Below are 17,107 nucleotides of genomic sequence, written 5' to 3'. Positions count from 1 at the left end.
GAGGAATGCGACGATGAAGATTGACTAAGATCTTTAACAGGACCTGTCAGTCAGAGAGGGCTGCATGCATGAGTCGTCGCTTTGGTACATTTTTAGCTCATGTAACATGCTCCACATGAATCCTTACAGACAGCTTCAGAAACAGCTTCTGATCGTTGTCAAGGGACACATAATGAGGATGACGCGTTTCCTGGACACAGCCTTCAATGACATAGCCCGGTACCAGATTGGTGTGTGCTGTAGCCAACTCGTATTGTCATTATCATCCAATGACCATATGAGTTGGCAAGACCACACAAACAGATCTGGGACCAGGCTATCAATGACATAGCTGCTCGAAAGATACAGCAGAGACTGGTCATGGTTCCCACGGTCAACAAGGTGGAGCTCCATTCTTGTGAATCTCAGCCAAAACAAGTAATAACCCATCCAGCAGCCCACAAGAAAAAGGAAGGAAGCTCTTGGTTGGACATTGTTGTCCATGGTGTGTGTGTGTGTGTGTGTGTGTGTGTGTGTGTGTGTGTGTGTGTGTGTGTGTGTGTGTGTGTGTGTGTGTGTGTGTGTGTGTGTGTGTGTGTGTGTGTGTGTGTCCGTCCTACTAGCAGAGCGGGGTAATGGGTCAATGCAATGGTTCTAGCTCTTAGACAACCTCAGTCCTAACCAGTGAACATCACCTCACCTGCATTTTGACACAACCACCTCCCCTCATGAATTGCCTGAGAATCGGAGTACTTCCATCGTCCTTCTGGGGAGGATTTGTTTTGAGGACCTTAGTTATCCGCCCCTATTCATTACTGGGAGTCTGGGAGTACTATTACTCACACAGAGGTAATTGGCCAACAAGGCTATTGATTATCAGGTATGTCTGATTCAGAGAGAACGTGCACTGTCCTCTATTTCCCAATAAACCTATCTTCATGTATTCAAATAGGGCTGCTTATCTGGCTGTGTAAAGCGGAACATTTAAATAGCCAGTGACACTCCCTTAACTGGATGACATCCATGGCTGTGCTCTGGTCTTCAGTCAAAAAGTCCTTCACTCACTCGTAATTATACTTCATAATAGTCCTTATGCATTATGACGACACATGAAAAGCCATCGAGTCGAGGAGGCATATCCTGAACAATGCAGTGTGTGCGTGTGTGGTTGTGTATACGCCACTTGTGCCTGAAGGGAATGCACAACTGCACTCATACTCCTGCCACATCCGTTTTGACTGGTCACTGTTAAACACTGTTATGCAAAAGCCCACTGACAGAATGACAGCATACTGCTTATGATACCCAGTGGATAACGTTGTCCTTAGACACTGGACAACACAGTCACAGATTGTAATTGCACATATAAAATCATAGCGCTTCAAGAGTAAATCAAGCAATCTGGCCAGATGATGAAAATGGCACCTGCCTGCACTTTGGCTCTGCACTTCTGATTAAAGGGCATCTGATCTCAGTAGGCTAAATCACAGTACTCATCTGTGTATCTATTTACAGATGAGAAGGCACCTGGATTAAAGATATATGATCCAGGAATCCCTGCATTAGAGCTAGGCTAGTCAATATCAAATGGCACAGAACAGAGGTCGTTCATTATCCCGGTTGATGGGTGCTCGTGTGATAAGCCGGTTGAGGGGGAAACCGAACGGATGCCAGACCGGTGACCGCATAATGTAAACATGTGAGGGGGAGGGGACAGAGATTACATCATCAAGCGCCGCTGTAATTATTTATTATGAATTCAGTTTTGATCGAATGGGCAGTGTTTGGGTCAGGCTGTTAGAGACACTCGTCATACATTTGTTGAGAAACCTGTTGAGGAAAATCCAATGATTTAAAACAAGCATATTCCCATGTGTTGTTGTTGTTGTCATACGGATTAGAGAAGAATTCGCAGTGTGGCAGTAGACTAGGCTGTACTGTGAGGCTTTTGGGACGGAAGTCAATCCGGACAAGTCTATGCTATTATGAATTGTTTGTGAATGTGGTGAATGTATAACTCTGCTTCCTTCCTTTTGACTAGGCTAATAATCAACATTTAGACAAATAATCGACATGTGTTATTACACATTTATAGCGTGGAAATATCCCGTATTAGACTACTCCACACATAGCCTAACAATGATACAGATAAGAGGAAATAAAGCTCGTTTGATCTCTAACAATTTCACATTCACACGCACAACAACCGTGCAAATAACCGGTACGATGATCATTCGATCCAAAGTTTTTGTCGGGAGATAAGTAAGAAAGGCCACCAGAAACTCCTCGAATGCACTGACAGATCGAACAACTAACGTTTCAACGCTCGTGACATTTTAACCAGTTTCAATAAAATAATAGGTAACTTACATGTTGTAGCTTCGGGCAAAACATTTCCCACCAAATCGGTGTCGAGATCTTGGCTTTCCATTTTATTCATTCAATCGTGCGCTTTTCGGCTCGTCCTCTCCCGACCGTATGTATACTCATTCCTCAGACAGAAGGGAAACTTGGTTGAGTCACTCTACTTGTTCACCAGCGCGCGCAGTCTACCCCTATTTCCAAATGGAAAACGCTGGAAACTCACCGGGTAGGTAGAGCTCTATCAAAAGAATTAAAAGCGGTGCCACACACAGAGCAACAATGTTGTTTGGTTGGAAACTATTTGGGCTGCAATACCATCAACGTTCACAAATTGCTTAGGATCAAAAAGATATTGAGGGGGAGGAGAATGGGGAAATAAATTAAACCCACACAACAGCTGACAGTATGCTCATTTTAAGGACCGTCGGATTGCTGGCCTCCGGATAGGACTGTTCCATAGCCAGAAGGGGTGTGAATATGTTATGGAGCACGTATATTTTCAATCTTTATACCGCATTATCTAATTCACAACGAATAACATATATTTTTATTATTATGTTGTAATTAATTATATTTTAATATGTACATGTTTAAACGTGTTTAATCAAATACTTCACATATGATACAAATGTATACCCCTTTCATTCCAAATGGAGCCATCCGTCTATAAAATACTACAACTTCTGGTCCATTCCAGTGGTAAGTAATTCAATGCTTTTCATGTGTTGAATTCCTGACCACTGCTTCAACGATGCTATCATCCAAACAACAAATGTTTTCAAAGCTATTTTTTGGAGTCACATATGGTAGCCTAATTATTAGTGCATCCATCACCTGCTGCGCCCCTGCCCAGTCATGTGAAATCCGTAGATTAGGACCTAATGAATTTATTTCAATGGACTGATTTCTTTCTATGAACTGTAACTGAGTAAAATCTTTGCAATTGTTGCATGTTGCCTTTATATTTTGGTTCAGTATATTTTGGCACACTTATTGTCCTGTTATTGACCATGAAAAAAAGTATAACCTAAAGAATAATTCACTCTCCCCAAGTGTTTAAATTGTATTATCTCTCGCCAGGGGTGCAACTTTGGTTGTAGAAGTGGGGGGAGACATAATTATGATTATGTTTTTATCCAGTCGGATAAACACTCCAAACTGACTACCCGACCACTCGGAGGCGTCGGCATGGGCCTAAAAAATACCATTGCCTCGTTTTGTATAATATTCCAATTATGTGAAAGTTGCGCCCCTGTCTCTTGCAGAAATGAAAATGAGACTGCTGTCTAAATTCAGTAGTTACTTTATGTTGGCATGGCCAAAAGTCAGGCCAGGGTTCTACCCTATGATTAATGCCTTGGTCTTAGTCTGCACAATTTCAACACAACATCAAGACACCACAGTGACCACACTCTCTGGCACTACACGTTTGTAGAAGTTTGTGAAAGGCACCACCAGTTCAAGGCCATCATCGATGGTAACTGACCATATAAAATGCAATATTGTACTATGTGAGAATGATATTCTCTGAACACATGTACTGTTCAGAACTCTCATGTGTGCATCTCAGGTAGGCCTAGAATGACCCTAGTCCCAGGGAATTAGGTTACCAACATGCACAACCTTTCACCCCTACATCTCTTGACTCAGGAGTGGGATGTACACTCACGTTAATTAGGATTCTCATCACAGTGTGTAAAAGATGCTGATTCAGTTGACCGTTCTAGTCTGAGGGATTAGAAATTAGCTGAGGATTTGGACTGTGAGGGCGCATGCAATGAAAACAAGAGAAGAGGATGCACAACAGCACAATTATTGGCACATGGTTTGGCCTACCAAACACAATAATTGGCACATGGTTTGGCATACCAAACACAATAATTGGCATGATACATGTTTCTCCTTTATTGTAAAATAATGGAACATTTCAGCAAATTATATAATGAAGTTATCCTGCATACATTGCTACGATATATATATAAACTCAGCATAAAAAGAAACATCCTTTTTTAGGACCCTGTCTTTCAGATCTTCATTGTAAATAGTCTAAACACCGTTTCCCATGCTTGTTCAATTAACCATAAACAATTAATGAACATGCACCTGTGGAACGGTCGTTAAGACACAAACAGCTCTCAGACAATAGACAATTAAGGTCACAGTTATGAAAACTTAGGACACTAAAGAGGCCTTTCTACTGACTCTGAAAAACACCAAACGAAAGATACCCAGGGTCCCTGCTCATCTGTGTGAACGTGCCTTAGGCATGCTGCAAGGAGGCATGAGGACTGCAGATGTGGCCAGGGCAATGAGATGCCTAAGACAGTGATACAGGGAGAGAGGATGGACAGGTGATCGTCCTCACAATGGTAGACCACGTGTAACAACACCTGCACAGGATCGGTATATCCGAACATTACACCTGCGGAACAGGTACAGGATGGCAACAACAACTGCCCGAGTTACACCAGGAATGCACAATCCTTCCATCAGTGCATAGATTGTCCGCAATAGGCTGAGAGAGGCTGGACAGAGGGCTTGTAGGCCTGTTGTAAGGCAGGTCCTCACCAGACATCACTGGCAACAATGTCACCTATGGGCACAAACCCACTGTCGCTGGACCAGACAGGACTGGCAAAAAGTACTCTTCACTGACAAGTCGCAGTTTTGTCTCACCAGGGGTGATGGTCGGATTCGAGTTTATTGTTGAAGGAATGAGCGTTACACCGAGGACTGTACTCTGGAGCGGGATCGATTTGGAGGTGGAGGGTCCGTCATGTCTGGGATGGTGTGTCACAGCATCATCAGACTGAGCTTGTTGTCATTGCAGGCAATTTCAATGCTGTGCGTTACAGGGAAGACATCCTCCTCCCTAATGTGGTATCCTTCCCGCAGGCTCATCCTGAAATGACACTCCAGCATGACAATGCCACCCGCTATACTACTCGTTCTGTGCGTGATTTACTAAAAGACAGGAATGTCAGTGTTCTGCCATGGCCAGCGAAGAGCCCGGATCTCAATCCCATTGAGCACGTCTGGGACCTGTTGGATAGGAAGGTGAAGGCGAGGACCATTCCCCCCAGAAATGTCTGGGAACTTGCAGGTGCCTTGGTGGAAGGGTGGGGAAACATCTCACAGCAAGAACTGGCAAATCTGGTGCAGTGAGGAGGAGATGCACTGCAGTACTTAATGCAACTGGTGGCCACACTAGATACTAACTGTTACTTTTGATTTTGACCCCCCTTTGTTCAGGGACGCATTATTCCATTTCTGTTAGTCACATGTCTGTGGACCTTGTTCAGCTTATGTCTCAGTTGTTGAATCTTGTTACTGTATGTTCATACAAATATTTACACATTGTCACTCCCTGGTCGAAACATATTATGTTTATCTTCATTTATTTGGTCAGGCCAGGGTGTGACATGGGTTATTGTGGTGTGTTTTTGTCTTGGGGTTTTGTGGGGTGTCTAGCATAGTCTATGGCTGCCTGAGGCAGTTCTCAATCAGAGTCAGGTGATTATCATTTTCTCTGATTGGGAACCATATTTAGGCAGCCATATTCTTTGAGTGTTTCGTGGGTGATTGTTCCTGTCTCTGTGTTTGCACCAGATAGGGCTGTTTTTGTTTTTTTGTACATTTGTTATTTTGTTAGTTTATCGTGTTTAGTTTCCGTTTTAAATAAAATGAATCACAACTACGCTGCATTTTGGTCCGCTCCTCCTTCCCACAACGAATGCCGTGACACACATGTTAAAATTAAGTTTGCTGAAAATAAACGCAGTTGACAGTGAAAGGACGTTTAGGAGTTTAGATATATTCTTTGAAGAGAAAAAACTCTACTCAGTGTTCTTGTGTGTGAATCTGACCCTTTGTTTTGCAGTGATAGATCTGATTCATATCAGGACTTGTTAAAAAAGCCATGTTCCACCCAAGATAAGAGTTTTTACTGCAGTGTTTATGCTTACAGAAACACCATGCCAATCTGTGCCAAAACAATGTTGGAAAAGTATAACAAAATGATTCTTCTTCACAATTCTTTAGTATGATCTAATACAGTATTCCAATAATATGTTCAGCAGTCTAATAGTCCTTATAAGGTAGTTAAGCAAACGGCGACTGCATGCCAAATAGAAGCAGAATAGAAATCCATGCTTAGATTTCTTGATTTCATTAGTTCATCATCCACTGAAAAATATACAAAGTGTACAAGCTTCTCCATAATGGATCTCTCCACTCATTCCAACTGAAGCACGCTATCCCCCACCTGTAGATCTCAAGGAGCATCTGCCAAGGAGGGGGCTGCGATGGGGGGTTAATCGGCACGCTTGAGAGGGGACACCCCCCCAAAAAAAAGACCCAGTGGGGCTCCTTTGTGTAGCTGTTCAGCCATTTTAGCACAAACCCCCAAGTGCCACCTATCACTACAACTCGAAAGGAGAGAGGCAGAGAGGGGGGGGGGTCTGTATGTGTGCTGGGGAGCAGGGGGTCTGTGTGTGTGCTGGGGAGAAGGGGGCTTGTGTGTGTCTGTGCACATGCTTGATTGTTAGTTTGCATATCTGACACTTAATCTTTTGAAGGGGGAATTTCAAATGAAAACGGAGGAGACAGAGATATTCAGTTGGACTTGGCTTGGGATGAATCCAGAAACCTATTCAACAATCTTGCATTCATTTTATGATTTGGTCCCAGTAGTATACCCAAGAGCCTTTTACAAAGATAGGAGATGAGTAGGAGCAAATGAAGCACTTTCTATTGCCTGTGGAGGTCTTTACCACACATATGAAATTAAGATAAAATGAAGACTGATGTGAAAAAAAAAAACTTCTAATAGGATCGAGGGAAGAGCATGACATTTCATTTTCGGGAGATGAAGAGTAAATTAAGAATTAATATCCTTCTGCCTTGCAGTCAGGCATAGATTCATGTACAGTGGAGAGCAATAAGCTTATAAACATGTGAGATTATTATTAAAAATGGGGGAAATACTTTACATTTGGTGTTATGAATTTAATATAACATAAGAGCTCATGTTACATAGACTGGGTTGGACATGCTCATAGCTCAATGTTGCATAGTGCAATAACCTAACAACTGTGTTGGCAAAACAGGTTGACTTCGTATGTTCTCTTTCTGAATACTAGAATGTGCTACTGTGAGTGGCGCAAGCTGGAGTCCTAGAACATTGTACAGTTAGACCTTTCAGCATGACTTCCCCGCATGCAGTATTTGGAGAGATTTTGGGGGTTTAGTGCAACAGTTTAAAAGGTCAATTCACTACCTCTTTCGAGCTCCTTGCTTTGGCTTTGTCATTGTAATCACAATGTTTCTGCCAATCTAGCAATGTTGCTGTACTCACACAGAACAGTAAAGAGCAACTTGCCATGGGTAATTTAATGAGGAACAATGCTTTTCTCAATTAGCCCTCTCTGTGATAAACTACTCTTTGTACTTTGCCTGTGTTGTAACTACCCATGGCGGAACAGGGATGAAATGGCATGTGAATAATTTGATCAACAATACAAAAGCAGCCCTTTCTTATTTCATCCTGTTTACTCAACTTGAGAAACCTTTTAACATCCTTGAATGTTTCACATGGACTGGAGCTGAACAAATGCTAACTTTTATTTGTCACATGCTTTGTAAACAACAGGTGTAGACTAACAGTGAAATGGTTACTAACCAACAATGCAGAGGAATAAAAAGAGAAATAGTAGAGAAAAAGAAGAAGAAAAAAATAGGAGAAGATTAAAGGATCAGTGTAGAGTTTAGCACACAGAACAACATTGTGTTTATGCCATTTCAAATGTGTCAATCTTTGCAGAGGAAATCCGGTCCCAGATCTGTTTGTGCTTTATAACCAACTCATATGGTTGTTATCAAGGCTATACAGCACAAACAGATCTGAGACCAGGCTAAAGTGAACTCATTGGTTTGATCACACATTTTCATTTATCTCAGTTCTGATGACAAGACAAACACACCTTTAAAGAAAGGTTTGTAGACTGGGCCAATCTATAGGCTCATAATACATAACTGTGACAATGACAGTAAAAGTAATATACATGTTTTAGATAGTCTCCTACCTGGAAGTTACTTAGTAAGCTTTTAAATTCAAGAGCCTTTTTCTACTGCCCTCTCAAACCCAAGCTTGAGGGAGAAAAGCAGTCTTGCACCCTTTCATTCTATGTGCTGGAGGACACTTCTTTTTAAACCCCCTTTTCAAGAGATCTGCAAATGCACCTAATCTTTTGTACCCCCTCTTTCCAGGGTATTCAGCCCCCCCCCCCCCCCCTATTCTTTCATCTGTCTCTCAATGACCCCACGTGCGCAGTCAAACACAGGCTTAATATTTTGGATAGAGCTTTTGAAAAACATGCATTTGCTAAAGCCTGAAGTGCCAGTGAACTTATTTCAACTGAATTATCTTGATTGCATCATGCACTGGGTGTGCAGTGGCTCTAAGTCTTCACCCTATCTTTAAAAATACGGGTATGTGTCACGCCCTGGTCTTAGTATTTTGTGTTTCTTTATTATTTTGGTCAGGCCTGGGTGTGACATGGGTTTATTATGTGGTGTGTTTTGTCTTGTTTTTTTTTTGTAGGTATTGGGATTGTGATATAGTAGGGTTATCTAGAATAGTCTATGGCTGTCTGGAGTGGTTCTCAATCAGAGGCAGGTGTTTATTGTTGTCTCTGATTGGGAACCATATTTAGGCAGCCATATTCTTTGAGTGTTTTGTGGGTGATTGTTCCTGTCTCTGTGTTTGTTTGCACCAGATAGGCTGTTTCGGGTTTTCGTTTTGTTTTGTTTTGTTTTGTTTTGTTTTGTTTTGTTTTGTTTTGTATTATGTTCATGTTTGAGTTTATCCCTTATTAAAGAACATGAACACCAACTACGCCGTATTTTGGTCCGATCCTTGCTACACCTCCTGTTCAGAGGAGGAGATATAAGAAAACCGTAACAGTATGACTGTTTCTCTGTGCACTAAAAGTAATAGTTGGTGATAAGGCCACACAAAGGAGCCAGTTACACTTGTTATAAAGTTGGCCTCCAAAAATACAGTACCAGTCAAAAGCTTGGACACCTACTCATTCAAGGGTTTTTCTTTATTTTTACTATTTTATGCATTGTATAATAATAGTGAAGACATCAGAACTATGAAATAACACATATTGAATAATGTAGTAACCAAACAAGTGATAAGCAAAACAAAATATATTTTACATTTGAGATTCGTCAAAGTAGCCACCCTTTGCCTTGATGTCAGCTTTGCACTCTTTTGGAATTTTCTCAACCAGCTTCATGAGGAAGTCACCTGGAATGTATTTCAATTAACAGGTGTGCCTTGTTAAAAGTTAATTTGTGGAATTTCTTTCCTTAATGCCTTTGAGCCAAATAGTTGTGTTGTGACAAGGTAGAAGTGATATACAGAAGATATCCCTATTTGGTAAAAACCATCAAGCGATATGATGAAACTGGCTCTCATGAGGACCGCACAGGAAAGGAAGACCCAGAGTAACCTCTACTGCAGAGGATAAGTTCATTAGAGTTTACCATGCTCAGAAATTGCATCCCAAATAAATACTTCAGAGTTCAAGTAACAAACACATCTCAACATCAACTGTTCAGAGGAGACTACGTGAAATCAGGCCTTCATGGTCGAATTGCTGCAAGGAAACCACTACTAAAGGACACCAACAAGAAGATGAGACTTGCTTGAGCCAAGAAACACGAACAATGGACATTAGAGTGACTTGATTCAGGAAACAAGGTGTATGTCGCAAGACAACTTCATAGGAGAGCCGTTTCAATGTAAAAACTATTTTTTTTATCAAAATGCGTTTCTTGGCATAAATGCCATCTCAAACGTGAATTTCCATGTGCCTTAATAACAAACCTGTATGCCATCTGTCAATAAAATATATTTTTTAAATTACGAGCCTTGTTGGTTAAGCCACAGAAAAAGTTAGCAACCTTCCCACTAGCCATGATTGATAAAGATAATGAGTGGGCTGGACATGTCGAGAGAGGAGTTCGGATTGGTTTGCCATATAGAAGGCTTCTGTCTATTTGAGCTGGCTCCCTAGCTGATGTTATTATTTGTTTCCCAGAGATGTTTGCTTTTCTAGTTAGAGCCTAATGTTTTCTAGCTAACATTGAACCTGGTTGATTAGTTCCCAGCACTGTGGCATTGTTGGCACTTTGTTCATTGTTGTTTAACTAGCTAACCCGTTAGCTAACATTACGTGACGTGTGTACAACACCCATTGAATATGACCGGTGTCAGTAAACTTCTGCAAAAAAGCGTAATGAAATTGTTGCCAGCAAAGCTGGTTAGGCTGTTTTATCAAAAAGGTTTGCAAATGTATTTGTCTGGTTATTTACACTAAAATATTACTGTTTTGAATCAGTCACTCAGTAAACTTGTACTGCTTTGTACATGAGCTATGTAGATGAGGTTAATGTATTGGGGGTCTGTCCTTAATGCCTACAGTTGGACACTCATTCTCACCGCTGTACGATAGCAATAAAGTCCTCATTGAAAGGCCACTACACAACACAATGTTAGGTAAATGTTTTGAGGTCCTAGCCTCCAAAGAATATGACAAACTTGAACAACAAGGATGAAGAGACTGTCATTATGGTAATCTTTACTGTGATTTGTAAAGTGTGACTAAGAAAAACAGCTAAACCAAGTGTGTAGCTCACAACATGACAACAGTCATCAACCAGAGAAAGAGAACACGTGTGCACATATTTTCCAAACCACATTCCAACATTTACTGTAGGGTGCCATGCGTGACAGCAGCAGCATCCTGGAAAGACACTTTGACAGTTGTTGAGCATGTCTATAGCAACTCTGGTTGCCCTGTATGCCGACATGTTTCTTGTGTCCAGGAAGCTGGTGTCCCCTTGTACCAGTTGTCTCCAATCTCCTGGACGCAGGTCCCCAGTGGGTGTTGAGTGGTCAACAAGCGTGGGGGTGAATGTATCGCGTTGATGACTGTGTTGCCAGTGTCTACAGTGCAAAGGTCATTGTGGAGTGCCATGCAGGACTTCACAATGGTCTCAGCTTTCTCCGGGGCAACCTCAAGGGCTCGTTTAAGGATCCTCCATCTTGCAGCAAGGATCCCAAAGCAGCTTTGAAATTGAGAGTGGTGGTAGTTGTAGATATTCTTGACGTCAAGGCCAGAAGAACCTTTAAATAAAATAAGCATTTCCATTAGTATTGAACGACGACGTGAAGGCTATCAAATGTGTTCTGTAATAACCGTGTGGCCTATGCTTTGGACAAAGGCCTTTATCCTCTTACTGGGATGCCAGATCACTTTTATGTGAGGCATATAATTACAACATCTATAATGATATCATTTTCACATCATACTGTATGCATAGTCACATGTATTTAGTGTATCTTACCTGGATATGGTCGCATTAGGTTTACCATCAGAGGGAATGCTTTGTCTCCCACGAAGACATATGGGCTCAGTGTTTGGGTCCATCGGCAAACACTCTGGCCTTGATAGCGGCAGCTGGCCGAACTTGCTTCAGACTATGCGGCAACGTCGATCATGGTGAAGCCCATTTTGCCAAGGAGGGATCGGCAACAAAATCCTCCTTAGGGACATGCCAGATGGCACGGCACACTTCCGTGACGATGACACACACTGTTGTGATCCCTTATAGCTTATAACTCACAATAATACGTTGCTGTTTGCTGCCTATTGTCAAAAGCTGAAGGGTCACAGACAGCCTGCATCAATTACGAGCAAGCATGCACGATGTGAGAGGCAAGCCGCTGAAGCAAGCCATCAAATCTGGCAACAGACAGCCGAAAGTATTGAACATGTCTTTCCTCGTCAATGCTTTGCATAGGTTGGACAAGAGACGTGTGTATTCTCCATCGTCCCCTCTTGTAGGGGTAAGAGCAGTTCTAGCTCTTGCTATTCAAACTTTAGCAAATGCAATTCATAGAGAGACATGTTTGCTTCTGTAGCTAGCTAGCTTTCGTAAACAGACATATGACACTGGGTCCCGAAGTTCAAATGTTATTGCTAGCTATTGCTAGTCAAAAAAAGTGCTTCGGCCCCTCTTGCTTGGTAAGCTACACTGGCTTACCCCAAGCCCCCTAGTGGATATATACTACCCAAGGCAGACTTCTTCTCTGGGTGTAACGCAACGAAAAGAGTCTATGCACATAAACCATGTAGCCTGCCTTTAGACTTCATTGCATTGCACACACTTCACTGCACACAGGAAGAGGGGTCCCACCCTCCCCAGGGGTCCCACCCTCCCCTCTCTCATCCTCGCTTATTCACTCACTGCTCAAGAAAGGGCTTGATTTGAGAGTCGCAGCTGCACTCTCTTCACCCAAACACTCAAAGGGAGAGGGAGAGGCCCTCGAACTCAGCCACATTCGTAATCACTAATAGGAACAAGTGCACAAGCAAGCAGGACAGTAACCAAGCCGAAACACACACATGGAATCACACGTCACTCATTAAATTGCTACTGATTGCTTTGAGTGGCGCAGGCCTGAGGCCCAGCAGTTAATTAAGGAAATTGGGGAATAGGGGGGTAAATAAATGGCACTGAGATTTTTAAACTATCACTGAGGGAACAAATGAACAACAAACAAACAATAGAAAGACAATAGAAAGAACGATAGAAAAGCAGAGGAAATACAGATGATACATGATGATAGCAGACAAAGATCACAGATCTTGCCATAAAATTATGAATTATGAGTCTTTGCAGGGAGACTGAAAAGCGACTGATACCACAAAGAATGAAAGAAAGCCACACAAGATAACTTATCTACAGACAGATAACACTCGAAACTCGCCTGATCTGTTTATTTATTTGTACAGTTCCCTTTTGAGCATTATACTCTTTGAAAATATTGCCTATGGTTGTCCCTAATGGGTAAAGATATAGGCCACAAGCAAGGTTGGTTAGGTTACTTTCTAAATGTAATCTGTTACAGTTACTAGTTACCTGTCCAAAATTGTAATCAGTAACAGAACTTTTGGATTATGCAAATGTAATAACTTAATTAATCTTTCAGTTACTTTTGGATTACCTAGAAGACAGGGTTCCAACAAACATATTTGGTGTGTCATCATAGTCATCTCTGACTTGTGGTCAGACTCAGGTGGAACAAACTTAAACTTGCGCCTTTTTTCAATGCTGAATTGAATGTCATTGAGGAAAGAGAAAGGTGTCAATGTATTTTTTCACAAACATCCTTTCTGAATTTAAAAGTAATCCAAAAAGTAATTATCTAGTTTTTCAAAAGTATCTGTAATCCAATTACAATATTTTTTTACTGGTAACGAAACTGATTACAGTTACATTTTTGGGGGGTCAGATTACATGATTACATAAAATCAATTTCTTCTTAACCCTGACCAGAAGATATTTTAAAATGCTGTCATTTTATAAAAAAAAAAAAAATCAGATAGCTGTGTGTGTCTGTGTGCGTGTGCGCGCAAGTGAGTGAGAGAGCACTCCTTTTAGAGGGTGCAGTGCAGTGGCCACAGACTTGTTCTGGTCTCTATTCCACGGAGCCTAGTGTTCACCGCCACAATGAGTTTGGACTCTGGAGGTCAGCTGCTGTGAATGGCCGAGGTCATCCATGGCCCCTTAATGAAATAACAATAGCAGGAATGTCCAGAATGTCCCCGGAGAGCGTACACCGAGCCAGCTCGTATAATCTACTGAACATGCTATCTCTGTCTGTTGCCAATGCTTTCTGTAATGCGTGGGTAGAGTAGCATCAAGGAAGCTTGGTCAAGACATTAGTTAGCTGTCAGCCTATATGCTGTATTTCATGGTGTCTGAATTTATTTTCATGCTAACCCGAAAAGCACAAATTACATAATTATTGCTATACAAAACTATTGGTCAGAAATAAGTGTTTCGTTAATGTTTTTTATTATGTGTTATAACCTATAATACAACCCTGAAATTACTTACCAGCAACAGACACGGGTGTTTGTACAATGCCTTCGAAAATGATAAGCGTAATTACACAATAGCAGCACATTGAGCATGTTAAGACCTGACGGATACATGTAAGCTGAGCCATCCAAACATATGAGTTTGCTTTTAAATGACAGGTCTGGACGTGCAAAAGATCCATTTTGACCTGATATTGTTCTGGCTGCCCACCTCTGGAAGTGTTCCGGAACAATCAAGTGCAACGTGTCCCGAGTAATGTTAACTATTTATGTTGTGAGAGGATAGCCTAAATATCCTGTAATTAACATTTTATACTATGTGTAGGAGGCAGGGGTGGGCAACTCCAGTCCTCGAGCGCCTGATTGGTGTCACACTTTTTCTCCATCCCTAGCAAACACAGCTGATTAAATTGTATTCTAAACTGAAGATCATGATTAGGTGATTATTGGGGTCAGGTGTGTTAGCTGGGGCTGGGGCAAAGATGTGACACCAATCCAGCCCACGAGGACTGGAATTGCCCACCCCTGGTATACAGGGAGTACAGGAGGGGACTGGGAACTCACCCCTGTGGGGCCCCCGTGTTGAGGATCAGTGTGGAGGAGGTAGTGTTCTCTACCTTCACCAACTGGGGGCTGCCCGTCAGGAAGTCCAGGACCCAGTTGCATAGGGAGGAGTTCAGACCCAGGGCCATGATCGCGGGGATGATAGTGGACATTTTTTTTATTCTTAAAAAATATATATATTTATTGAATATTCGAAACATACAATATACCTGCAGTGAAGTCGCTCAATACCTACATCATACCAGTCATCCAACAGATTCCCATTCAGAGCGACACACAGAAGCATCCAGGGTCAATACCCTGCTCAAGGGCATGTTGACCAATCTACCACAAGGCCAAAGACGGGAACCTGAACCCTCCAAAGATCCCCCCACAGTGCCCCAATAGCTGTCGCTCAACCATTCGAGACCCCTCCCACAGTCACCCCCTCAAGGAAATATAAATAAATAAAAAATACAATTAATTCCATTCCCCACCCCCAAGAACCCCCCCCAATGCACCAACAAACAAGAGAATGAACTAAAGAGAAAATAGGAAAGACAGAAGATTATGGCAAACAACAATGCAAAAATGTAAAAAAAAATATATAATAATAATAATACATTTAAAACAAAGGACATCAAGGGCAACTGAAACCATAACAGCAATGCCTACTTTATATGTTTTTATGCATGACTGGCATTATTACATGTATGTGTGTGTTCTTGTATGTGTTTATTTGAATGATAGTGTGTGTATATGCATGTGCACAAACACCTGCACGGCATCAGCCTCAGGCAAACCGGCATTAGTTGTAAAAACACTGCCACTTTGTGTCATTCATATGTACTCTTGGATTGACCTTTCTGCACAATTCTGATAACTCCACGAAGAACATAACTCTACCATTCCAATTTAAATATAATTTCAGAACAAAATATCAACTAGCACATTTGAGTTTAGCCATAATATTTGTTGTAATATAGTGGGGATAATGGCCTGAGTTGAAGATTGACTGATTGAACATGTCTGAACTTGATGACAGCTGGTCTGCGGCTACGTTGCTGTCTGGGCCGGCAAGGGTTAACACATTTGAATGACTCAGAGTTGTCGTTATGCTCGGCGTATGAGAAAAATGTCTTTAGCACCTCCGGTAGGGCGGCATTGGTGTCCGCGACGTGACTGGCTTTCTTTTTGTAATCCATGATCGTTAGAAGCCCCTGCCATATATGCCTCGTGTCCGACCCGCTGGATTGCTCCACTTTGTCCCTATACTTATGTTTAGCCATTATGATCGATCTGCGTAGGTCGTATTTGTATTGTTTAACCATATGATTTTCCCCGGTCATCTTGCTATGTTTATAAGCAGCATCAATCCTTCAGTTTCACGACAAGGCTGCCATCAATCTACCAGTGGAGGCTCCTCAGAGGAGGAAGGGGAGGCCCATCCTCCTCAGTGAATTGAATTAAAAACATAAATAGTGAAACATTAAAAAAGTTATCCTTTTTAGATAAAACTATACTAAATATAGTCACATCACTAAATTATTGATTAAAACACACTGTTTTGCAATGAAAGTAACCCCCTTCATAGACATACACAGTAATTATGACAACTTCCGGAGGACGTCCTCTAACCTATCAGAGTTCTTTTTTGTTTTGTATTCAAGGCAATGTACTCAGAGGAGGCTTGAAGCTAGCTGTCTTTCGGCTACACCATGGTGCTACCCTACAGAGTACTGTTGAGGCTTTGCAAAATAGGTGTTTTAATCAATTATTTGGTGACGTGATTATATTTAGTGTCATTTTACCTAAAAAGGATAACTTTTTAAAATGTTTTCTACATTTTTATTGTGAAATTCACTGAGGAGGGTCTTCCCCTTCCTCTTCTGAGGAGCCTCCACTGCCGCAGTGAAACTTCATTCCATGAGGAACTATACCTTATCACGGAGTGACGTTTGATTGCGGTCAAGTGGGTTGTACTGGGGTAAAAATCCCTCAAAATATGGTGTTGGAGACCATTCAAATTAGCCCCAAGGTTGCCTTATTAAATCTTGTTCATTCTCTCAAACTAAATACCATGACTGTTTTCTCATTAGCTGGAAATGTTATTTGATATGTCCGATGCAACATAATTTGGTCGATATCATTACCAAGCTACTGCATACTCCATAAACATATACATGTCCTGTGCAGGGTGTGCTATTAGTAACTTTTGAGTATAATGACATGAATATCATTCACAACATTTTGACAGG

The 17,107-nt window shown here is 41.6% G+C and overlaps 1 protein-coding gene across 9 annotated transcripts in view; it reads right to left on the bottom strand.

Moving 5' to 3' along the window:
* The window catches only part of LOC135522395 (MAP7 domain-containing protein 1-like), a 71,110-nt gene extending 68,350 nt beyond the window's left edge, over nucleotides 1-2,760 (bottom strand). For 8 of the 9 annotated variants that reach the window (XM_064948596.1, XM_064948597.1, XM_064948599.1 and 5 more), the window contains exon 1: nucleotides 2,350-2,760. In XM_064948596.1, coding sequence (XP_064804668.1) covers nucleotides 2,350-2,419 — 70 coding nt within the window. In that variant the 5' untranslated portion in view covers nucleotides 2,420-2,760. The remainder of the gene's footprint in view (nucleotides 1-2,349) is intronic. The other variant, XM_064948603.1, reaches the window with a different exon arrangement.
* Nucleotides 2,761-17,107: the final 14,347 nt, after the last annotated feature.

This window comes from Oncorhynchus masou, chromosome 30 (genome assembly GCF_036934945.1).
Source record: "Oncorhynchus masou masou isolate Uvic2021 chromosome 30, UVic_Omas_1.1, whole genome shotgun sequence".
In the NCBI taxonomy this organism is placed as follows: domain Eukaryota; kingdom Metazoa; phylum Chordata; class Actinopteri; order Salmoniformes; family Salmonidae; genus Oncorhynchus; species Oncorhynchus masou.
The sequence above is the reverse complement of the archived record's forward strand: the minus strand, read 5'-3'. Positions and strand labels throughout refer to the sequence as shown.